This window comes from Phoenix dactylifera, chromosome 1, assembly GCF_051530095.1.
Source record: "Phoenix dactylifera cultivar Ajwa chromosome 1, Ajwa_hap1_PhDact_Kaust_v1.1, whole genome shotgun sequence".
Taxonomy (NCBI): Eukaryota; Viridiplantae; Streptophyta; class Magnoliopsida; order Arecales; family Arecaceae; genus Phoenix; species Phoenix dactylifera.
Genome location: NC_143190.1, coordinates 66,666,496 through 66,691,769, shown reverse-complemented (window position 1 = coordinate 66,691,769; position 25,274 = coordinate 66,666,496). Strand labels below are relative to the sequence as shown.

Below are 25,274 nucleotides of genomic sequence, written 5' to 3'. Positions count from 1 at the left end.
CATCACACTATCATAGAAACACAGAATTTTCTCCATGCGCATCAAATACCAACACCAGTTCCTCTTAACAATTCAAAAAAAAATAAAAAAAAAACAAAACAAAACAAATGGACCCAAGAGACTACACGGTCGAGAGGTGGTCGCCACTTGACTCCTAGCTGAACTCTCCTCTCCCACACCGTGGCACCCTGCTCATCCTTCCTTCCCACAACCATTCTATCACTCCAGCATCCATTACCCTCCTCTCATCATAATGCTCTCCCCATTTAACCCATCCTCGATGCTCCTCATTGCCGGGTCTGGAGATCCAACCCTCCTCCCCTGCTGCTAAACGCCTGCCTCCCACGTTTCTCAATTCGGCATCTGCTCCCTTCCTCTCCGCTGCTGCCTTCTTTTATGTTCTAACACTGTACGTCTTTCAATAGACATAAATAAAAAGAATCATGCTCTTTGTGCGGACTCTTGTTGACTCTTTTTGCTCATGTCTATTGAGAGGTGAACTGACCTTTGAGTTGCTGCTTCTTTTTTTTGTCATGACATTTTCACCATTCGATGGCATCTTAAAATGAGCTTCATCGCACACAGTATTATAATATTTTTCACAACAATTCACCGTGGCAGCTATATTTCTATCCCATTTGATTCTCTCTGTTTTACTCAAATTTTTAAATATAAGATAATCCAAAAAATATTTATTTATTTTTTTTAATTTTAAGCGAGAGAAGTCGAGGAGGTGGGGGCCGGGGAATTTGGTGGCGCCATCGGTGGCGAGGGAGGGGAAAGGGAAAGGAGGGAGTTGACGGTAGGAAAATGGGTGAAGGTTTTGCTGGACCACTCCCGCCTCCTCTTCTCCTCCTCTCTTCTCGTCTCGACCCAATCCAATCTCCGGCGTTCGTTCTTGGCGTCGCCCTCCAGTTTCTGCCCCACGATCTCCTTTTCTAATTGCTGCTCCACTTTTCCCACCACCGTCCCTTCCCAACTCCCAGACGAAGCCACCAAAGGTACCCTCTGAATCCACCGATCTCTCTCTTGAATAATCTTTTGCTCTGTTCCTCCTAATTTGCAAGCCCTAATTTGCTTCAAAAGAAAACAAAAATGCTTACCCTCTTGAGGAGAAAGTACAACTTACCCTCTTGAGGAGAAAGTACAACTTTCTTTACAATTGATTCTGAAAATCATGAATTTCGTTTCATTTTTCTTAGTTATTGTTGTTGTTGTTGCTGCTGCTGTTGTTATTTCTTACTTATGTGCTTTGAAGAAGATCTTGTTTTATTTGGATATTGGATTCGTTAAATGCATTTCTTGATTCCAATGAACAGGCACGTCAATTATCCCTCAAACTAAATTAAAAGAAGACTTTTCTATCATAAAGGATTTTCAAAATCATGTTGGAGGTACTGTTAGAAATAATGGTCTTCACTTTTATGAAAGATTAAGGGCGAGCTTTGGCGCAACGGTGAGGTTGCTTCATTGTGACCTGTGTGTCATGCTTTGAAACACAAAAATAGCTTCTCTGCATGCAGATTTAAAGCTCCATATATCCAAACCTCCCCTGATCCCACAATGGCGAGAGCCTCGTGTATTGGAGCGCACCTTTTTGTATTATTGGTTTACAAAAGATTGTACTATTTCATAATGTTGTTGATGAGAATTTTGTCGTGAAAGGTCTGTATGCTAACTGAGGAACAGAAGGATGCTGTTAGGTTGCCATAGCTGATGGTATTAGGCTGCCAAACTGTATTGTTCCAGTCTTGTCTTCTTTATCCTATTTTATCCTCTCGTCATCAGAGTGCTAAATTTGGAGGATGATATGGTCATAGGATATTTCTGATACAGAGCTGGTATTTCTTGTACTACTGAATGTTTTACAGAATCTGTAAGCTTGGTGCTAGTGTCTATTGGTCTATGATATCATACATCATAAGTATTCACTTGAAGGGGTCTCTCATGACACTTGATATCATAATTTTGTAGTCCTTGAAGGATAAACCCATTCAAATTGAACATTGTTTCAGTTTTCAGTTTATATCTGCATCACTTGAAGTAATCAACAAGACCGCATTATGTATCTCCAATCGAATGACTGTATTGTGAAATCCAATTTTTGGTGTATCTTGGAAAATTCTTTTAAGGCTAACTTCTTGCCTTGCCTCTATTGTAGATGTCATATTACTGCTTGGAATAGATCAAAAAGCAAGTGTGATCACCTCATCAACCTTGGCAGAAAGTATGTCATGTCAATAACAAACCATATACAAGATTGAAATTTGGATTGTTTTCTGTCTCTGTTATCTATGTATCAATATTCCATGCACTTGTTCTGCATTACCAATGCAAAATGCTCTTTTCCTTATATATATTGTAAGTGATACATGATCGTGAGTGTATCCTATCACATGATTTCATTATAATCTTCTCAGCTCTAGATCCTTGCTAAATCCAGGACTGGTCTTGCTCACTTTTGATCTCATTGTAGAAATGAATCCTGAAGATCAATGGCATAAATCTATAACCTGTTGTAAACATGTGAATTGAAATTTTTTCAAAACCATGTCACTTGAAAGGATAGAATAGGAAAAAAGAAGTTGAAGCAGAAAGAAAAAGGAGATGAATGGATTGCACGAGGAAAGAAGGAAGTGTTGGGTCATTTGTTCTGGCTGAAGAGTACCATGTTTATTAACTTAGGCTCCTGTACAATTAATTAGCAGGTGTCTAATGATTGAAACACTATAGTGGCTCTTGCCATTGTATTTTAAACATCTACTAGCTATGCATCCAAGAATATCTTCTAAGCGACCAAAAAGATAAGCCTCTAAATATGTCCATTGACTTTTAGTCATCTAACACTGTGGATTCATTAAAAGATCTCACATTTCGTGGAACTCAAACACTAGAGTAGGCATATTTACTACGGGCTCACTTGAATATATATCCATTGAACTAATGTATTATGCAGTGCACTAATAATTTTTTCTGTTACTTGTAACAAACTCATGGTTATGAACATAACTGCAAATTTCTCCCCTAGGTCATTTACATTTTTCACGACTATTCATTTACAATTTTTTACTACTATAACCCTTTTTTTATTTAGGTGTCAGCTGAATAGGCTTTTTTTCCCCAAAGAAATAGATGAGGAAGGCAAGAACAAGTGATAGATTCTATGATCTGACCAATTTCTTTTCATACTTGTATTCTATGAGCTAATACTTGGGCAATAGAATTTCATTGAACACTACCAGGTATTGTTGCGTGATGCGTAATTCCTTTTTGTGTCAGCTACTGAGCCAAATATCCAAGCTTCTTGTTTTAGTGCAAATATTTATTATTCAATTAGATATCAATAACTCGAACATTCATAATCCTAACATCTTGTTGGTGTTTTTTTATTGAAATTTTTGAGATGATTATTCAATGCGACATAAGTTGTTCTTGGTAGATCGTAAACTAGGAATTTATCAATTTAATATTTTCTTTTATATTTCAGCCAGAACTGTTTGAAGAGATTTCCTTGCTTCACCTACAGGTATCGATTGTCACCAGCAGAAGTTGCATCCTCTTTCAATGTGACTTTTGTGATGCTTGCTGACCCTGCAAGGGCAATATGTATACAGTGGTTTAATTTGTTCATTTGTACAATCATATTTCCTGTAATGCTATAGCTGATACTTCCATGCATAGGTTGATGTTGTAACTGGGATAAATGGATCTGTTAAAGAAATGGGTCCAGGAAAAGGGTATCCTAACCTTTCTGTGATAAATTTGGAATCATCATTCTAGAAGCAACCGTTTTTCTTGTTCTCATTATTTTTGAAAATATGATATGATTCAATCTTAAGCAGGATGCTATCATCTCCTTTTGTGATCTTGAATTCTTGATCAGGTCTATTTTAGGTCAGTTCTGGAATTGTGACCATCATGATCCATTTGGGTTCTTACTGACCCTTGTCACAAAATGGTCCTTTTCATGGACCTATTGCTATTATGAAGATATTTACATTAGAAATAAAGTTTGTATTATAGAACAACTAGTCTCGTACACACTCTATCATGTTTGAATGTGCATATGCCCCCTGGCTTGCTGTGTGCTGCTTGCAACTATCAGGAAGGACCTTTAAAAAAAAACTAGAAGAGAAATATACACCCTCTGGAATGCCACATGCTGCTTGCAACTATTGAGTATGGACTTCAAAAATTAGAACTTGAAGAGAATCCAACCAAGAGAGTCGAACCTATTCCTGCAATTGCGGTCAGTCTCGCTACGCCGCCCCCTACTTCTCCGGGTCTCGAAGACTGAATAACGCTGCCAACTATAGCAGCAAGCGGGGTCAAATGAAGATAGTCTGTTGGGAAATTTCTTAACAGGCTTTCTGGATTTTATCAAATGACTTGAGCTGCTTGATTTAAAGCATTCTAGAGGCTTATCAGACTGTTAGAGCCTACAGTCCATTAGCGTGAGCTGTTTTGTCTTCCATCTATAACATTGTCTTCAACTTGACTTTTCTGCTGTTTTAATGGTTTCCTGCTGTGTGTTGGCTTGTTCAAGCTGGAGCAAATAGCTGCTGTATTATTTTTGCTATTTGTAATGTTAAATTTACTCTTTTAACTACTTCCTTTTGTTGGAGAAAAAAGGGAAGAAAAATGGAAAGCAGGTTTGCAAGGAGCATATAGCCTTTAGAATACAATGAAGCCCAATGTTTGATCACATTTTGCACTAATGGGTGAAAACAATAATCATTCACCAGCCGTGTGAAAAGCGACTTGAACATACACTCTTTTGAAAAAGAGCCAGCCAGCCAACCAGCACAACGATTGGCTGGTTGGATTTAAAATAAAATTTTATTCTTGTATTTTGAAAACATCTAACACCTTTTCTATCAGAATATTTCATTGGCATAACCATTCTATGTTGACAAGTCGTGTGTTGTTTCCACAACAATGAATAATATGTTGGAGTATATATGCAGACACACACATACACATACATATGTATGTTTGTATGTATATGATCTTGCTTCACTCTGTATATCTAATCACAAGTATGTTGATATATCCACCATCTATGGTGCCACTTCTAAACTGATATCCTAACATATTAAGGATACAGGGGCATCTCTATTAGAGGTTAGATATTTTGTTTTTTATTTTCCTATTTTAGAAACTATTTCTTGCAATAAATTCTTAGTATGCCCACGTAATTGTACTTGTGTCGGTGTGCTTCAATTATAGAGCGAAGTATAGACCTTCTTTAATAGGCTCCATTTTCAGGCTCCAAAAAACCTGCAGAAGATGGGCAGCTGATTTTTCTTGCCTCACGTAAATTTATTTTCAGATGTTAGTGATCAGTTGAATTTATCTTTATTGGACGTTGTTTAGTTATTCTGAATTGTGAGTGGCATTTAAAGTAGATTCAGATCGTTAAATATGGTTTTGTGTTATTTGGTTTTGATTTTATGTCTTGCAGTTTTGATCTGGTTTCCTGTTACTGTCTTAATTAAATCTGGTTTTCTTGTTAGATCTAGTTGGATTTAACTTGTTATAGGGTGAGTTCGTGGACATAAAGTGCAGTTGCTAAATTTGCAGGTGATGCATCTTTATATGAAACAGTGGCACCATTCTTAGACATCATGGGGAAGGTTGATTCCTCTCATCTGCTCCTAAATTTTATTCAAGAACGTGCCTCACTTTGTGCTTATATGTATTGAGATCTCCATTGTGATATTATTGAATGGAATCTGCAGTCAAGATTCTATCTTGGGGAGGTTGGAAATGGTGCAGCTCTGAAACTAGTTTTCAACATGATCATGGGAAGGTTGTGTTCGCTCCTATCTGGTCATGTACTCAATCTAAGTAGATGCACCTCTTAAACGGACTAATCCAAATATGTGTTATGTTTATTTTATTGTTACCCTAATCTTGCAGTATGATAAATTCCTTTTCAGAAGGTTTGCTTCACCGCGAGAAAGTTGGACTGGACCCCAATATTCTTGCCGAGGGAGGTTGAAATTGAGTGCAGAAAATTGCGCATCATTTTTCAGTCTCTTTTCCAAATTCCTTACCTAGCAGGATTTTGTATGAAGTTCGTATACTGCTGGTGAAGTCACAAAGTCCTATTAGTGCACCCATGCATTCGGCGGTCAAGGGACCTTCTTAATGGTTATAGCTTCCTGTCCAACTGCATTTCTTCTGAAGCATCAGCAGAAGGCTTACAATCTTTTTAGATGTCTAGAAGTGAAGGAAAACATGCAGTAGACATGATTCTAGATGGCATCCGAAAGCATGCTTTTTGTGGAAGGACTTTAAGGCTTGCTCTGGGCTTACCCAAATCTGCTTCTCCACCAATTCCAATTGCAGCAGCTGCTAATAATTTGTATGAAGTAGCCAATTCTCATGGCCTTCATGTTCAGGACTTCTTGGCAGTTCACAGGCACTTAGAGGGAAATTGTAACGTGCAGAACAGTGGAAATACTTGCGACATCCTTTGAGCTCGATTCATGATATTGCAGGTTTACTATGATGGTATTCGAACAACTCTGCCAAGGAAGTTTTAGCTGGTTTGCATTCTGGTTTCTTGATCTCTTGTAAGTTATACTAGCTCAGATTGTCTTCGCTTCATAGTAAGGGAATAGTGTGGCACTTGTCAAAGCTACAGCACAGAACGATATAAGTCAGTTTTGACGATACTTCAGGCCTTTTGGTTGCCTTTATTTACATTCCACCAAATCTGAATTCTCCAGGGCTATTATTAAGATATTTTTCTCAACAGCTCTAGATTATTGGACATTGATACGCATTAGTTAGAAGATTTGCTGGATATTGAAGCAGGTGGTACTGTGAAAATTTAAGTGCTCTTCTGTAGCAGGCCGGGACTCTAGACATGACCAGAGCACCGAATGCAGACAGGAATCCTAGTTGTTGATTTGTAGACAAATCTTCCAAAATTAATGCCTATAAAAGATAGTAATCTCGGTTTTATCTGTTGCCTTAGGGATTCGTTGCTCATAATTCGAGTCTTTCCGGCTTTTTCCTTTTTGGCTGAGGCATATCAAGGTCTTATCTCGTCATGGTTTGAACCACCCACTGAAATGGTGAAGATCTTTTGATTCCCTCCTAGGAAGGGAACTCACTTTGAATTTTGGAAGATCATTCCAATCTCTCTCGTGGACAAATCCACGTCCAACTTTTGAGGTGGAATCCAGCTAACAATTTGGACCCCCAAACCAATTAGTCCATATCCAACTATGAATCCTTATACCCGCATAAACTTGGACATCGTAAAATGGCGACTTGTGCTTGTAGACGTAAATAATGTGGCAGTAGGAGGTAGGGATTGGGTAGGGCTGCACCGGAGGAGGTACGATTCATAAGATAAAGGGAAGCTGCCAACCTTTTGAATGTGGACTGAAGCTTGACCGCCAGTTGCACGCAACATTCTACCAACTCTGGACCGGGGGTTAGGTTCTGCAAGATGTCTCTCTCTCTCTCTCTTCCAAAACGTCTCGGCTGACTCACTGTTCTACGAGTAGGACTGTCGTCTGACCGTCATAATCACCAGCTTATGTTACGTACTGCCTCACAGCTGCAGTTGTACCGTGGCCTTTTGGACCACAGCAGCTCCACTTTGTCCTGTATGCTATGTGAACCCTTCCGTCTCGTCTTGTTGTGTGTGTATGTGTGCGAGACTTATAAAAACGGTACTGGAGAGAGAGAGAGAGAGAAGCAGGCATCAAAATTTCATTCAAAACAAATGATGGATTAACAACGCAACCCTGCGGAACAGAGTTGCCACCTAACTAATTGGCCTTGATGGTGTTGGATGGTTCTTCCTGCTCCTCCTTCGCTTGCTGCTAGCTTAAATAATAACATATCAAATTGACCAACTAGATGTTTATGATAGAATTATTATATATAGTTCTATCTCAATTATTCGTTAGATATATTCTAAATATTTATTAAGGCTGCAAATGGATCGAATTCTGAATGACCCCGATCCGATCCGATTTCTTGTTCGGATTCTAATTTTGGACCCAGATCCGATCCGATTGAAAATCGGATCGGATCTATACCTACAAATTTTAACCTGACGGATCATTCAGGTCGGATTAGATCGAGTCCATGCCCACAAATTTTGACCATGATTAGATCTCAAGAAAAATGTGCAAACTAGGTTAACCCCTCCCCCCCCCCAAAAAAAAAAGGGGTTGGGTCGGGTCCAGGTTCGGATCCGGGTCGAGATTGGGTGGAGTCGATCCGATCCGAAAAATATAACGGATCTAAATTTAGGATCCGACCCGATCCGCGGGTCCTAAAATTTGGATCGGATCGGATCTTACGTGAGTCGGATTGGATCGGATCACGGATCGACCCAATCCATTTGCAGCCTTAATATTTATACAGAACCAATGAATTCAAATAATACTTTTTAACTAACTAATTTGGATAAAACACTGAATTGTTCCATTATCAGCTGTTGGTCTAAAAATAAGAAACAGAAAGCAAAGTATCTACTAAAACTGGCCACGTTTTTGGAATTCTGTGGAGACCAGTGACAGGTGATGAAACCAATAATAATAAATCAAAATGCTCCTAGTTGTACTGTTGGCGTTCGTAGTAGTTGGACCGTTGGAGCTGCTCTTCCTAGCCAGCGAGCGTTATCATCAATCACCTAAATTTTCTTCCAGACGATAAATCCGGTTGCTTCTGGGCGCCGAGACGGGCACCGAGGCTGGTGTCTCATTCGGAAAGTAGTAGTGGATTTTTCTCCGGAAGTGGGTGGTGGCCCCTTTCGGTACAACTCTGCCCTCAAAAATAATTAATAGTCCTCATCCCTGTAATGATGTAAAACGACGCATTTCCCCTCCCTCCTGGAAACTGGAGTCGCGGAAAGGAAGCCGCGCGAAGCTGCCGGGTGAGGCGTGGCGCGGGAAGTCGGTTCGCACGTGGCGGAGACGCTCGCTTCTGCGCGGCGTGCGAGTTTGGCACGTGCCGCCCGTGTCTGCATTCCCGCAGCGGGCACGGACTGCCACGTGGCAGGCGGCGGATGACGACGGATAAATTTTGGCGGGGATGGTTTTGTCCCTTTCGGCAACGGTCCAGGCGACAGCCTCCTCCTTACTTTTTTATATAGTTAAATTACAAAAATACCCCTATATACTATTTTTTCCACTTCTCAGGATGCCCTCGGTATGTCAGGTTATTTGCAAAGCCGATAAAAAAAGAAATAAAAAATTCCCATAAAATTAAAATAGTTTAATTAAGTCAAAAAAAAAAAATCTGTTTCTGTCCTAGCTTTTCACCACCCAAATAGATGAAAGTTTTAATTTTTTTATTTTAAAATTTTTGAAACAACTAAATTTGTCAATATAGGGAATGAAGTTTAGGAGCAGTGAAACTGATGTATATTCTCAAATTGCCAAATTCTAATGGAGATGGGATTCGGATTATACGGTACAATTGCCAATTTTTTAATTGGCTGAAATAGTTAGAGTATTTTTAAATTTAAGAATTTGCATGCTATTCCTTGCAAGATGGAAAAGAGACACTAAAAAAATGGATGTTGCTAGATCAATGTTATGAAGTAACATTTTCTTTTAAATTTTCATCCTCACCAACTCTTTTTTTTTTTATTTAGAAGATTATTGCAACCTTTTCCTCATTGTCACCATCCAAATTCTCTTCAGAATTATATTTAAAATTATTAAAGTAATTGCTGAATCCACATGACTTGCGGTAAAAGGAGCTCGTCGGAGTTGGAAGGTGCCGGGTTCGTCTGTTTAAAAATGTGATATAAGCATTTACTCCGTCTTTCATTATGGATCACATGATATCATATTAAAAAAGCTTGATATGCATGATGGCATTAGGATGGAGATATATGTATTAAGTTTAGTTTTATAATAATAAATGAGACTTATTTGGTTTGGAAAAAAATATATATAGCTAACGAAAAAATAAAAAAATATCTCTCGTTTGGTTGAAATTTTTAAAAAAGATAAATAACAAAGTAGCATTTTTATAAGAATAAGATTTCTATGTTTCATATAAAAGAAAAACTCAAGATAGGAGAAATCTACTTTTCACTGGTTAAAAATTGTTGTTTTTTTCGAAAGTATTCTTAAATCGTTAAAATCTATGGATAAGTTTTTTTTTTTTATTAAAGATATAATAGGTATTTCATATAATTTTTTTCAAAAAAATATAATGCTCAACCAAACATAAGCTACTATGTGATGGGTTCCTTTCTCATAATCAACCAAAAATACGAAAACTATTTTTCTAAACATTATATTTTCAAAATTTATTTTTTAAAAAAATATTTTAATAAAATATATTTTTTTTTGCAAACCAAATGTGTATACAATATCTACCTGCAAGAAAATGGAAAACTCGCAATATCCTCACCTATTGTGCCTTCGAATATGATTCCCCATCACCGAGGTGCTAGCACGGTGGGAATGGAGCTTTGATTTCACTGGAGTGGTCCAGGTTCGAAATGCGCGGGCGTCGATTAAATGCAGAAACCGGATACCCTCTGTCTGGTTTGTCCGATGGAGTCGCTATCTGATCTGCCGTTACTTAGATAGTGCTGGTGTGACGTACTCACATGGAAATAGAGCTGCCACGCTGATGGGGTTCTGCCACGGTTGAGAAGGCTATGAGTAAAAAATATTCTACCGTAAGAAAAAAAAAAATCCCCGCCAGGAGCTATCGGACATATGCTCACTTCCGATGTCCGTTCTTGTGAAACTAGGAGAAATGGCTTCAACAAATTGTAGGAGGCAAAGGGGTCTCTCTAACTGGAATTCTCTCATCGGCATCAACCTTTTGGACCTTAGGTAAGGTTATGATTGTGGCAATATGCATTCTGCGTGCCATTAAAATTGTATCATCTACACTTGAATTCATCCATGCATGGCACGTCTTGATATAATAATTGCAATAACGTACAAGTTGAATTTATCTGATGGTTAAATGGAGAAAAGGCCAATATGGGATAAACAATCCAATATAAAAAGTTATTTGAAAAGATATTTGAAAAGACATTTGAAAAGACAGATCAAAACATGTTTAAAGTATGTATAAGCAGAAACTAATGGTGAATTCTAGCTCTCACAATGTGCAGGGAATCTTGCGACTTGACGCGCCTGAGCTAGTCTATATTTGAAGACATATTTAAACCTGATGTCTATGCCCACATGATAATGGTTTTAAACTTGGGATGCAGTTATTTTCTGTGTTACTACTTTCTTATATTTAGCCGTTTCTTAATCTTCTTCTGGCCCTTCCGTAAAGAGAGATTGCACATGAATAATCACGGGAACAATTTGGACAAAAAAAATTCATGCATCCAAAATATTATGGAAAGAAAATTTGGCTACCATCATTGACTAGATACAGAGTCATGCCAGGACAGATATTGAACATCTTTTTATATACGATATTTATGATTTTTTATGAAATTGTGTAGATGTCTGTGTCACTCATATATACCGAAATGTGAATAGGACGGTTGATTCGATAGCGTATGTCGCCTAATACTCCAGTAACTTTTTTGTGAAATAGTTTGGAATCCTCTTATTTCTCTCTATCTTTTTCACTTTTTTAATTTTATTGGATATACTCATATTAGAATGGTATGACTATATTAGTGTTATTAAAAAAATATTACGGAAAGCATTTAACTCATTAGGAGCTTATTTCCTTAAAAACAACATGCTTGGCTGGAATTAGATTACAAATTTACCCCTAAATATTACTACGAATCTACTTTACTTTTTATTCATTCATTTTTATTTGAGCAAGTCAAATAATTGGAGTAATTTATTGCTTCGTTTACAGGAAAAAAAAATTATTTGGGCAAATCAAGAAAAAAATTTTGCCTTGGGTTGGCTAGAAGAAGGAAAGTCACTGGCTGGACTTGAAGAGGAGCAGCCCGTAAGATGCCCATAAAACAAAGCCACCGCTATAATTGGAAAAAGGAGGAAAAGAGAAAAAGAGAGAGAGAGAGAAAAACGCAAGGAATTCCAGTTCCAGAGGAGAAATTGAGGTCCCTGGCCCACAATAGCATGTAGGGGCAGAATTTGAATACAAACAAAAGAACGCTGGCCTCGAGACTTTATAACTATCTCCTTTCCGCGAAAGCCTTGCCGACATCTCTCACGGTTACCTTCCATTAATTCCCGCTCTTTTCCGCCCCCTGTCACCCGTCCTACGTGGCTCCTCCGTACCGCTCCGTCCCGTCCTCCATCTCGCTCTATTTAAATCCCCACGCTCCTCCACCGTCTCTCCCGCTCCCCGACCTCCGTCTATTTAAACCCCCGCCACTCCCTTGGAATAGAACAGAAAAGGATAGATGATGGAAGGAGGAGAGATTGAGCTCTCCGGCGACGGCGGATGGGATCTGAGGAATATTCCGTCGGGATTTGACAGCGAGGAGGAGGAGAAGGTTGAGATAAAGGAGGAGATGATAGTGGAGATGATGCGGTGGTTGGAGAGGGAGATCACCTCCCCGAAGACCACCGATCATGGCCGGGGGACGTCGTTCGTGACCATCAATGGCAACGAGGAGAGCTGCGGGCCCTCCTTCTCGGACTCGGCGTCGACCGTGATGGCCAGCATCGACACCCGAGGTGTCGGCGGCGTGGCCTACTTCGTAGGATGGCCGAGTGATCCGGCGGACGTCGGGGCCGCCACGGCGGCGGCGGGGGTGGGACCGTGGGATGGGAAGTTGATGCGGCCTCCGGCGGCGCCTGCGGTCAAGCAGCAGGAGGAGGAGAATGACGACGATGAGGAGTGGCTCGCACGTGTGCTGGGCGGGGCAGGCTTTGAGCTGGAACTGGGAGAGGAGGAGCTCTTTTTGTAAAGAAGTGGGAGAGAGAGAGAGAGAGAGAGAGAGGAATGAGGAGTAGCCGAGAGGGAAAAAAAAAAAAGAGCCTTATCTCCTCCTATGTTTTTCTTTTTTCTTTTTTTCTTTGAGAGAGTAGAGTTTGAAGACAATTGGAAAAAGATACAGCTGTCTTCTTTACAAACCTATCACTTCGTTTTTTTTTTTTTTTTTCCTGCCATCTCTCTTCCGATTGCTTCAAAAACTTTTCCTTTCCCTCTCCATCACTAGCATCCGCTCGTAGTTTAAGCGATATCCTACTCCTGTCTCTAGGCCAGGAAAAGGTTAAAAAATTTGATGGCTGTTACTATCTTGTTTTTGTCTTCAGGCTCCGGCTTTTTACCCAGGACTAGTCTAGAGTAACGACCACGGCGCTCTATAAATAATGACTTCTCGAGTCGTCGTCCATGGCGCACAAATGAGACATGATAGAAGACCCCCGCGAAGGTAAAGGTCGTTGCCGTGTGGAAACCGGCAACCGCTCGGAATCAAGATCGCACCTTACAAACGCCAAAATTTCAATAACCTTTTCTCTCCCTTCAATCCGTTTCATCCTTTTCTTGAGTACGATAAGACGGTTCACCTCCTTGTCGCATCGATGGAGCCCAAGGATCGCCACGAAATGGCTCTCGCTATGCAATACGAAGGACAAATGATAGCACTGCAGCTTTCGCTGGCCTTTTCCGCACATGTGAAAGCCAAGAATTCCAAGGATCCATTAAAAAAGACTGCACGCTTGTGGCAGAATCACACCACCCCACCCCACCCCACAGGTCTTTCAATCAATGTCATGATAATGTTCACCGTCCGGAACTCTAGCTAGCACAATCAAGCTAAGTTAATACAACATCATGATGCCAAAAAACAGTACATGCATGTGAAATGGCCATCTACTCGGAGCTCGGCTTTTAGGGCACCGCCCAATAAAAGCAATCCACAGTTCTTCACAGGTTTGCAGTTACCTCATCCAAAAGCTACTGCTTTGATTACCCCCCCCACCCCTAAATAAATACCAATATTATAATGAAAAAACTAAAAAAAAGTGTGAGAGAGAAGCGTGTCTAAATATTCTGATTCAAAACCTTCATATTCGATGTCACTGCCATCATAAGTTTCTACTTGTGTTCTTCTGCAAACTCAGGGAAGAAATAAATAGCTGCCTACTTACATTGAGTTGAGATTTGCAACAGGCAGCTGACTTCATTTTTTTTTTCCCCCTTTTCTCTTCAGTTTGAAAGTCCATCCTCCACCTATTAATGCTTCAGATGCTATAAGAAGCTGCAATTTAGATTACTATACACACTTGGATCCTACCTATTACCTTCTTGCTGCTAAGATCCCACTGCAGGCTGTGCAACTCCTTTAGCCTTCGCCGCCGCCGCTTGGGCCGCCGCGGCAGCTGCTGCAGCCGCAGCAGATGCAGCAGCAGGAGGGGTCGTTGGCACAGAAGGGGTGGTTGTCTGCGGGGCTGTCACAACTTGCTGCTGCTGCTGCTGCTGCTGGGTGTTCACCTGGGCAAGCAAATTCTTGATCTGAGCCCCAGTAAGGGTCTCATGCTCGAGAAGAGCATTGGCAAGGGCATGCAGCTCTTTACTGTGAGTTGTCAAGATAGTTTTCGCATTATTATATGCCCTTTCCAGAAAGTCCTTCACCTCCTCTTCAATAAGCAGCCTTGTCTCGGTGCTCATACTCTTACCATTGTCATCATAGTCGTGTGCAACGAGACCCACCAGCTTGCTCATCCCATATTTCGTAACCATGGCTCTTGCTAGATTAGTGGCTTGTTTGAGATCCGAGGAAGCACCAGAAGTCACCTCATTCTCCCCGAATATTAGTTCTTCAGCTACACGTCCACCCATGCAAACGTCCAGCCTTGCAAGCATTTGCTTCCGAGAGATGCTGGTCTCATCCTTTTCTGGCAATTGGGCAACCATGCCGAGCGACATCCCCCTTGGAACAATTGTAGCTTTATGGACCGGGAGGGCGCCGTCAGTGTGGATGGCTACAAGAGCATGACCGCCCTCATGGTAAGCTGTCAGCCTCCTTGATTCATCGGAAATCACTGCTGATTTGCGTTCACTGCCCATCATGATCCTGTCCTTAGCATACTCTAGATCAGCCATGCTCACAGCTTTGGCCCCATCCATAGCAGCCTTAAGGGCAGCAACGTTGACCAGGTTCGCAAGGTCAGCACCTGAGAACCCAGGTGTTCCCCTTGCAATGATCATTAGATCTACATCATCTGCCTTCAACACCTGCATCAAAATAAAAAACATTTACACCAGCAATTTATAGATGCTATCTTGCCTAAAGTCCTTTTAGTGAGCCATCTTCATGGCCTGATGTAATGTTACATGGATATAGATATAAGAATCAAATTTGGATACGTATCCAAGTGTTTGACTCAGAAAAAAAAAAGAAAAAAGATGATATAGAGATACATAAGATAAATCATAAATTTAACTGATATATACATAGTTTTAATATTTTTTCTTTAAAGATTAAGAAAATATTGTTTGTTAAGATCCTTCGGTATACAAGTTTTCGATTCAAACTATCCAATTAACTTAACAATATAAAAAATAACATTTTCCAAAGTTATTTAAATGCTTACTCTGATGGTCACTCATTAAAAAGAAAGAATACACACTTCTAACATGAAAATAGAGGGTCAAATTTATTATTCAAAGAGTTTAAGTAAACTCTCCTCCCATCCTTAAAAGTAGTGATCATAGAACATAGCATCCAAGTGTCTGATACGTTGATATGTTTCTAATATGGATATTTGTCCAGATAACACAGGCCTGACACGCGGCACAAGTGGCAAATTAGATGCCTTGGAACCTCTCCCTGTAAGGTACCCAAAATTGGGAGAACTCAAATGCGTAATAAGATGACTCTTACAGCATGGGATGTTTCTGAATTGCAGCAACTCACGATACAGTTCAACAATAAAAATAAAATGTGTGAGGAACATTTAGTTACCTTTGACATGTGGGATTCCATGATTTGCCTTCGGCCCTCTACATCTGGATTAGGAACAACAATGTGACGGTCAAAGCGTCCAGGTCTCACAAGGGCTTTGTCCAATGATTCAGGAAAATTAGTTGCAGCGATAACAATAATCCCCTCATTCTGTTTAAATCCATCCAGCTCAACGAGCAACTGATTTAGGGTCATCTTCATGTACTGTTGGTCCTTTGGGTTGCGGCTCCCACCTATTGCATCAATCTCATCTATGAAAATTATACAGGGGGATCGTTTCTTTGCAGCAGCAAAAAGATCCCTCACCCTCCTAGCTCCCACACCAACAAACATCTCCTCAAATTCACTGCCGCTGCATGAAAAGAAAGGAACACCAGCTTCACCAGCAATAGCCCTTGCTAACATGGTCTTCCCTGTCCCAGGTGGGCCGACAAGCAAGACACCTTTGGGAAGCTTGCCACCAAGACGGGTGAAACGCTGGAACAGCCGACACAACACAAATTTAAGCATCCAAGTAAATTTAATCTTCACAAATAATACATGACATATCAATAGTATATTGACAGATGCATCATAAAGCATATAAGTCAAATAGTAGAAGAAATAATAATAATAATAATAAGTTGAAGCTCAGAAAGAAATAAGTTGTAAGGCATTTGATAAAAACTTCTTGATCATTAGTAGGAACTTGCTGATTAAAGTGCACGCACATGCAAACTAGGACTTGAATCAGAGAGAGAGAGAGAGACAGAGTTCAGTCTGTTTGTTGATCTTATGAATGGGATGAAATTTAGTTGGGAAAAGGAGGGAAGAGAAACATCGGTGGGAAAGTCAGCAGGACAGTTAATGCAATTTTTAATATAATTAGGACGAGTACTCTTGGGTACAATACATCAGAAATGGAATCAAGAAGGAATATTCCTGATTTCAAAATTGTCATTGTCATATACACTAGCAACTGGTCACGTGAGAAGCACAACTGAGGGAAGGAAGAAGACAAAGTGATAGAATATGATCTATGTAGAAGTCATATAAACGAATCCAATCTATCTGGGAGTTGAATCAAAGAAAGAGATTAGTACAATCTGTTGGGGAGTTTTATGAAAGGGTCCGAATTGATTTTAAAAAGTTAACATATCAAGAAAGGTAATAGGATAATTAACATTTTTTTTTAAAAAAAATAGGAGGGTTATTCTCGGTATAAAAAGTGACATACATAATCAAGAAGCAATATTGCCTGATTTCAAAACTATTATGGATATAACATAGTATAGATAAATATTTAACAACATACGTCTTTCAACATAAGAAACCTCAGATAACTAGGGAAAGAAGGATATTCCATAAAGTCTGTATGTGATGAGTTTGCCTTTACCTTTGGATCACGAAGATAATGAACAATTTCCTCTAGTTCAGCTTTAGCCTCATCAACGCCCTTTACATCATTAAATTTTGTACTAGAATCCATGCTTGGTTGCACCTCCTCATGTAGACCAAGCCCTGTGTAGAATTATCACAAAAAGAAAAGTTCCATTATATTTTCGGCAATGAAGCAGCTAATCATATCATAAGATACAACAAACCTTTACTAATTCCCCTATCCTCAATGAGTGCTCCAACACCAGAAATCAAAAGAAAGGTAAGGGCAATTGTGCGGAATGTACGCCACAACTGCTCTTTAAATTGACCAGTTTCTGCTGTCACCATGTGAATAGGGGCGCTTGCAGTTCCAAGAATTCCTTCCTTGGTCGTCTGGCCTACATTCCTCAATGCTGGGATGCTGCTGATACTCTCTTCCTCCCTTGCTGAATTAACAATGCCTACATATTATCATCCAGATTTTAAGTCACCGGTGAGAGACTAGGCATATACTCATGAATGGAAGCAAGTTACATGAAAATAATAACCCTAAAATTAGAAGAAGATACACCAAAATTTAACAAGCAGAATGGCAGAATTTTGGAGACACAAAAATGCTACTCATTAAATGTAAAATTTGGGAACGATGGGACATGGCAGAAGACAATTGTAGACTGATTTCTTCAACAACAAACAAAAAAAAATTATAGATGCATTTTGTAGTCTAGTGAGGAGAACATAAAATGAACATATGTAGAGTATATTAAAATAAATGTTAACAGATTTCTATATACAATCTAAACACAGCCACAATTTTTTAGGCTATAACTTGAGATCCAATCTCTGTTTCAGGATTTCAGCCTTGAAAGGTATAGTTCTTTTAGTGTCTTGATGACTTCCAGAAGCATATAACCACCATGCAAGCATGTGTGGACCAGGCTTTCATGTCTTCATCACTCAGTGTCGAGTTTATGGTCAATGACTGAATTGAGACAAATTTGATGACCATCGCCTAAAAATTGAAGATTTAGAATTTTAAGGGTTCACTAGTTGAAAATAATGTCATCAGAGAACTTTAAAGAGATCTACTGTCAATTATATGCTAATTTCTTTATACCTTATATTTCGGGATGCTACTTGAAGATACTATGATATATTTATTCATGAAAGAATCCTGTAAAAGATTTATCCTGTACGCATGATATATATCACATCAACCTCAGAAATCAAAATATGATCCATAAAACTTACTAGTAGTTACTAACCTAATTTCAACCCTCTGAATTGGTGTAGAATTCTCAAAGAATGCATATTTGGGCAGCAGGGCTTCTAAGAAAAAAAATGAAAAGATGCATTCAGAAACTTTGAGGCTACCATCTCAATTATTTTGGATCACTTTGACACTTTTTGGAAACCACTTTAAAAGGATATATATGTTGTTGGCAACAAAGTGATAGGAAAAATAAACTGATATGCATGGTCAAATATTATCACATTTTACAAAATATTATTCTGAGAGTACTAGGTACCCCCCAGGTAGTGCCTGTACATGCTTCTCCATTATAAAGTAATAGATAACTGATAACCACTGGGGCTACTAGAGAGGCTGGATTCAAACAAATGTCTGAAAATAGGGCAACTGCATAGAGGTCACAAGGAGATCAGGATTCAGTTTAGCGGCAAAGACTAGAAAGGCTCAGAACAGAAAAAGGTATGGGCTGAGCGAATATGGCAAAATGGAATGCATCTATCTGATCAAAATAGATGAGAACATGATAACACATATTTATTATCATCATTTAGGGTGTTATAGCAGCAATTGTAAGATCGACAGATAAACTCAGGAAGATAACCTTCCACAGAACAGAAAAGATAACTCTGCATGATTATGATATAATTGACATATTCATCAATTAGCAAAGCTCTTCTTCTACACACTTGAAACTACATACTAATCTTACAGACTGAAACCATAGATGCCTGATACTAGTCACAAAAGTAATGTGACTCCCCAATGAAACAAAATTGTCACTCCATTACATGCCATGTACTTGATAGTGACACCATCATATCATGCAAGCCAAATCCCTCACATACCATAAGGTGAGGTCATTATGGAACGTAGGACTTGTTTGGTTTGTGGGAAGAGGGAGGGGGGGGGGGGGGGGGGGAGTGTGATCAACGGGAAAATAGAGAAATGCCTCATGTTTTGTTGGAGTTTTCAAAGGAGAGATGAAAAAGTAGCTTTCCCATGGGAATAAGATTCTCGTATTTCATAAAAAAGAAAAACCCATAAGGAACATGAGAAAGTCCAATTCCCACCACCTGAAAATTGAGGTAATTTTGTTCCAAAATTACCCTTAAGCTTTTAGATGAAATAGGGTAAGGTTATTCCCTTTATCAAGGGCATAACAAATTTTTTACATAACTTTTTTAGAAAAGTAGATGCTCAACTAAACATAAGCCACTCTGGAATATTACTTTCTCATAGTCAACCAAACATGTGAAAAACATTTTTTTAGACATCATATACCCAGGCATCAGTTCTCTAGAAAAATATTCCAGTGAGGAAAAATTATTCCCGCAAATCAAATAAGTCCGTAGTGTATTACCTCTTTGCAATGTCTTGAGCAATGAGCTTTCATCCAGCCTATCAACTTCAACTAATGCTTTAACATACTCTGCAAGCGCTGAAGGGTTAGAATGCAGTGAAGGCTGACTTTCAAATAATCTAATAACTCTTTCTGGATCACTTCTGTAAAGTTCTTTAAGCAGTGCAACATCATTGGTTCCATCTGCATCCCGTGCTCTGCGAGCAAAACTACCAACATAGCTTGACTGAAACCTTTGGTGAAAATTTCTGAGTCTGTTTCCTGGTGAACATAAGAAAACCATAGAATGAGGAAAAGAGCAATGCATTTTCCAGTACATCAAACTAAACTAGCAAGTAAAACTCAAATTTTTGAAGGCTCATTTTAATTAGAATGAACGCAATTCGACTTTTAAAACAATCAAGGTTGAAAATATAGCCAAAGTTTCTTATAAAGAAAATAGAACAAGGCTCGTTTTAATTCAGGTGACTTCAATGAACATTCACAGCTTATCACAGAAGTGTAGCCAGTTTCAGATTGTTTCAGACAAGATATACCTGTCTGGTATGGAAAAAAATGCAACTTAAGCTAACTAGCAAGTTCTATTTGAAAGATACATACCCAAATGCACATACAGGTAGAAGTTGACCTAATGGATCTTCATGAGCATTAGGAAAAAATTTACAATACTTCAGGCACCAATACAGATTGAACATCCCTTAAATCTTTTTAATCATATCAAAAATGCTCTTTGTCATATCCATGGAGATGGGGATGCTAGTAAGCCGTCTTTTAGCTTAAGAGTGGTATTAATCATGCTAAGCTACTTCCTCTGTGTTCCACCAGGTCAGTTGTCACCTACCTACCTGACCAAGTTTGCACCATAACCACAATCAATAGAAGATTGGCATGCTAGTCATGACAGGCAGCAAGCTTTTCATCAGAAAATATTTTTAAAACATTCCTAAAAGTTCTGTTTTTTTTGTGTTATATTTTCAAGCATACCATGCTTCTTATGGTTATAACATTTACCTTTTTTACTTTCTTCTTTCTAGTTCAAATCACTGATCAGCCATGGGTAAAACTATACTCAAATACTAAAGCCTATAAGCACAAATTACTAGCCATAATTATCCCATTAAAAAAGATAAAAATGAGAGCCGCAAGGAGCTAATTGCAAAATGATTTATAGAGAGAGAAAAAGGAAAGGAGAGAGTTTCAATCTCCAATTTATTCTAAGAACAAGAGAGGAAAGAGCTGAAAAAAAAGCATTAGGCCACATACAAAGTTCCTCAACCCAACTCTTGTAAAGCTATGAACCAATTCCTAAGCATACTTTAATGCTGTTCAGCATTACCTGGAAACTTCAAAACCTGATTTTTTTGCAGCGTCCGGACACTTGGACACCTCAATACTTCATGACACGACTTGACACTCCAATCAGCAAATCATGATATCATCACAATTACATATCAACTTTAGGAACTCCCACTTATGACATTTCAGGTCTAACATAATCTTTGGCAAAGGTTTTACGAATTCTATAAAATTACAAAGCAAATTGTCCAGCAAATTATTCATTAATACACACACACACACACACACACACACACACACACACACACACACACACACACATATATATAATACAGACATGTTCGCATATCCAATTTTTTCAAAGATCCCGTATCTGACTCTTCTAGACACTTGAAACTTGACATGCATGTCACTTGTCCAAAAAACCATTGGTACTGTCCTATAAGGTCTTTAAGGTTTATCAACAATATGATCTGATCCCTAAATTTTTCTTTTTTCTCAAGGCAAAAGAAAACGGTCCCATGTTTGTTAAACAAGGTAAATTTTATGCCTTTGTTTCTGCAATCCACACCTCATACAAATTCCTTTAGTCAACCATCACACAACATGCTGCCAGGGATTAGTTTGGAACAATGAGAAATTGCTTAATACCTCTATCACCTTAAAAAATTTACATCACAAGAACATCAATGCTTCCTCAGAACAGTACAAGGTAAAACATTAATTGATACTATAAGACCATTTTATATAAATATTAGTTGTCAATATAGAACAGAAAGAACAAATATGGATCCTTAAAATATTTAACAAAATTGACACAATCCCTGAAACAATGAAGTATTGATTTCTTAATAAGGCAACAAATGATAACATGAATACAAGCAAAATAGGGCACCCCTATGGGGGGCTGATAAAATGCAAACTTATGCGATATAATTTTCCATCTAAATATTGAAATCTCTTAAAGATCTTTGTCCTGTATCTACAGTTTTTATGAAACCAATTAAGTGTCAAAAATACTAGCTTAAACAAGAAGAATGATGCTAGTGGGAAAATGTGAGTAAAAATGATAAGATATGCATCCTAATAAGTGACTAGATCAAACCCTGGTTCAATATAGAACTATGCATTTATAAGCAAGGTCTCTTAAAGAAAAAGCATGCACTGTTTATTTCTAAATAAGCAAGTGCATACCAGAGAACTTCGAAACTTGCAGACAGTAGTACTAGAAGCTAAACCAATGACATGAACAAGGTCTAAGATAACAACTTTAAATTGAATATGAGCTTATCTTTGCAGCCAAAAAAGTTGAGTTATAAACCAAAATTTGGTAAATTTGGAGTAAAATAGGCATGAATCAAAAGTGTCAATATATATTCATTAAAGATGAGAACAATGAGATAAACATACCTCCTCTGCCTTCGACAGAGTATGAAGCAAGGCGGGATTGACCACTTAATTGATATAAGTATGGACGCTCCAATTGCTGTTTTGCAATCTATTGCAATATAAACAAAACCAGAATTAAAGTAAGAAAGGACATAACATAGTGCAAGGAACAATTATTTTCTAGTGACTACTTTTGATTAAAGAAAATGAACAGTCAAGTAATGAAGCAGTCCGCCGCACAAATAGCCATCAAAAAAAAAAAAAAGGTAATTAAAAGGTTTCACGATGCAATATGTTATAAATAATGAGTGCATGACATGATATATGAATAACTAATTTATGTAATTAAAGGGATTCATGATTAAAACTTCAAGGGCTTTCCTCTCTAGGCAATGCCTGGGTGCTTGACTAGGCCATAAAGGGTGTCCACCATCTGGCTTTGCCTAGGAAACTTGACAACCATGTTAAAAACATGAGAAAAATAGGTCAAGAATCCATTATGCCTGTGGCAGTTAGGTTGAGATAATGATAAAAACAGATATTTGTTAATTCTTATCCTCCACTACCCCAAATAATTAAGTTCTAAGATCCCAGACCATGGCATTACAGTGGAAGTTAAATTAACAGTAGTCAAAGTACTGAACATTGAAATTTTAGGTTTATAACATTTCTAGCAAGCCAAAGAGGCCACACATGCTATTATAAATGGAAGTTGGATGTTCTTGCTCTTGTAGTTCAAACTCAAATTGGTTTAAAATGCTTGTCATAGTGATAAATTATATAACAGTTGAGAACAGTTGAGTTAATCAATCTGATGACCATTTAACCAATTGTTCCCATTAGGGATCCGTTCATGAGTATCTATATGAAGATCAGCAGAGCAACTTCTCTATTACAAAGCTCTAAAATAAGTGCAGTAATGTGACTTCCTTACCTCATACACTTATTTAACATTATCTATTACAGTCAAGAATAGCATGATGGAAGTTTAAAACCAGCCATTCAGGTGACTTAGAAGTCTCATCCTTTCAGATATCGTTGATGCATTGTTTCATGTGACAATAAGCTACCCTTCCTCCTTGTCAAGATTTCTATACCATGGACGCAAGCCAAACGTGAAGCGGCACAGTTTAGCGCCTGCTTCTAGCATATAATGAAAGGGGAAGAGTTTGCATTAATCACTTTTATTAATCTCTTTCTTCAAGAAAAGACATAAGAAAAGGGCACGGCCGAGGAAGCCATGAATCCAAAAATTATAGCTGAAATTATTAAATTGAAAATGCTCCAAACACAAGCCAGTTCCCTATTCTTCAAGAAAGAAAAGGAGGGCAAAACTAGGGTTTTGCACCAGATAATTCCTAAACTAAACCCATCCCGGTTCCGAAAACGAAGCCTTAAAACCATCAGAACTTCCGAACCAATTTCAAGAACTCCTCTCAACAACACAACACCCAGCCGAAGAAGTTCTTCGGATCAACAAAATCGCATGAAAAATATAAAAAGCCCGAACCGCGATTACGATGCAACCCTAAAAACGCTACGATCCATGAAAAAGATTCGTTCTTTACAATCTCATCACCTGAAAATAAGGTTTCTAGATTCATTTAACACAAATATTCCACCAAAGAGACCATGGAAAGATCGTACCTTGGTGAGAAGTCGCCTCAAAGCCATAATTCCCTCAACAAAACTTTCCTTCTTCCCTCCCTCCCTCTCTTGATCTCTCTATACGTCTCTAAATAAAACCTGAAAAGGAATCGAAGAATTTCTGCGATGAAGCAGGGGGTAAACGTCGGAGAGGAGGAGGAGGTCAGCCGCTACCCCGCAGCCAAAGTATGACACAGGTTTATCGGAGCTCCTCCCTCGGGGTTTTATTTATTTTACAATAAAAAACCCAAAAACTTGACTTTCGCAGGGCCCCACAGTTGGTCTAGAAAGTTAACCAACCATCTCATAAGCGGGAAAGGAAGGAAAAAGTGCAGTGAAAGAAAAAATATAAAAAAATTATAATTTAGTTATTTTTTATAAAAATAAGATTTTTATACATTAGAAAAATTTATAAAAAATATAAAAAAGCTAAAGCTGGAGATTGAAATCATTTTTTTTTGTTGCAAAACTATATTTAAGTCATCAAAAAAATAAAATCACTCTTAATTAAAAATATAATAAATATTTTATATAATTATTTTAGAAAAATAAATGTTTATTTAAGTTATTCTACAATATATTTTTCTAAATAATCAATTAAATATGCCAAAACTATCGCAAACCAAACGAACTCTAAAAGTCATCTCTCGAGTTACGAGTTCCAGTCTCTTCTCCTGGCGCATGGAATTTTACTCTTTGATGGTTTTAGTGGGGAACATCTAGAAGGACCGGAACAGCGTCCGGTCCCGTTCGCCGTGAGCCCAACCATTCTGAGAGATGACATCATACGGATGCGCGAGACGCTTTTCAATTGGTGCGTACCTCAAGGGGTACAATTGGTGGTAATTCTCTGTTTTTTCCCTCGTTAGCACGTGCGAGTAGAGCAATGCTCCTCACATGGTAACGGAAACTTTATCAGGTTTTGACCCACATACAATATGAATTAGATTTGGATCACTAAATTTCTAATCCAAATCTAAACCGACCTAAATGGATCTTATACTAATATAACATATGCTTTAGATTCTTCCTTGAATACAAGAAATTAGTTTTCTATTTGCCCTACAGTTAGTCGATAATATGAATTATTAATTATTTCTTTA

At 38.4% G+C, this 25,274-nt stretch overlaps 3 protein-coding genes across 25 annotated transcripts; 2 read left to right on the top strand and 1 right to left on the bottom strand.

Annotated features, from left to right (window-relative positions):
- The first annotated feature begins 146 nt into the window (after window positions 1-146).
- Window positions 147-6,723, top strand: LOC103697460 (glyoxylate/succinic semialdehyde reductase 2, chloroplastic-like). 23 transcript variants are annotated; one of them, XR_015972854.2, is made up of 7 exons: window positions 162-1,001; window positions 2,162-2,227; window positions 3,095-3,242; window positions 5,269-5,316; window positions 5,584-5,636; window positions 5,742-5,812; window positions 5,943-6,723. XR_015972854.2 is itself a non-coding variant. In XM_088710203.2 (6 exons), the coding sequence occupies exons 3-6, from the start codon at window positions 3,579-3,581 to the stop codon at window positions 6,002-6,004; spliced, it is 234 nt and encodes a 77-aa protein (XP_088566329.1). In that variant the 5' UTR covers window positions 162-1,001; window positions 2,162-2,227; window positions 3,527-3,578; the 3' UTR covers window positions 6,005-6,723. The 23 variants fall into 23 exon arrangements, 1 of the variants encoding a protein (XP_088566329.1); XR_015972847.2 differs by lacking the exon at window positions 5,269-5,316 and adding an exon at window positions 3,488-3,526; XR_015972840.2 differs by lacking the exon at window positions 3,095-3,242 and having other exon boundaries at window positions 148-1,001; window positions 3,527-5,316.
- A 5,572-nt stretch (window positions 6,724-12,295) lies between these two features.
- LOC148715500 (uncharacterized) lies at window positions 12,296-13,107 on the top strand. Its single transcript, XM_088710200.1, has one exon. It carries the CDS (start codon window positions 12,353-12,355, stop codon window positions 12,860-12,862), a length of 510 nt encoding a protein of 169 aa, XP_088566326.1. The 5' UTR covers window positions 12,296-12,352; the 3' UTR covers window positions 12,863-13,107.
- An 834-nt stretch (window positions 13,108-13,941) lies between these two features.
- Window positions 13,942-24,387, bottom strand: LOC103697459 (ATP-dependent zinc metalloprotease FTSH 5, mitochondrial-like). Its single transcript, XM_008779315.4, has 7 exons — window positions 24,172-24,387; window positions 22,546-22,633; window positions 19,840-20,100; window positions 17,452-17,688; window positions 17,244-17,368; window positions 15,869-16,345; window positions 13,942-15,138 (listed from the first exon to the last, which is right to left on the bottom strand). The coding sequence occupies exons 1-7, from the start codon at window positions 24,196-24,198 to the stop codon at window positions 14,215-14,217; spliced, it is 2,139 nt and encodes a 712-aa protein (XP_008777537.3). The 5' UTR covers window positions 24,199-24,387; the 3' UTR covers window positions 13,942-14,214.
- Between the last annotated feature and the right edge of the window lie 887 nt (window positions 24,388-25,274).

Coding starts and splice junctions, on each gene's coding strand:
- LOC103697460 (XM_088710203.2), top strand. CDS start 3,579: ATGCTTGCTGACCCTGCAAGGGCAATAT. Junction 3,607..5,583: donor TGACCCTGCAAGGGCAATAT/GTATACAGTGGT, acceptor CTAAATTTGCAG/GTGATGCATCTTTATATGAA. Junction 5,813..5,922: donor TTCAACATGATCATGGGAAG/GTTGTGTTCGCT, acceptor CTAATCTTGCAG/TATGATAAATTCCTTTTCAG.
- LOC148715500 (XM_088710200.1), top strand. CDS start 12,353: ATGATGGAAGGAGGAGAGATTGAGCTCTCCGGCGACGGCGGATGGGAT.
- LOC103697459 (XM_008779315.4), bottom strand. CDS start 24,198: ATGGCTTTGAGGCGACTTCTCACCAAG. Junction 20,101..22,545: donor CTCTGTCGAAGGCAGAGGAG/GTATGTTTATCT, acceptor TATGTTCACCAG/GAAACAGACTCAGAAATTTT. Junction 17,689..19,839: donor GCTCAAGACATTGCAAAGAG/GTAATACACTAC, acceptor GATAATATGTAG/GCATTGTTAATTCAGCAAGG.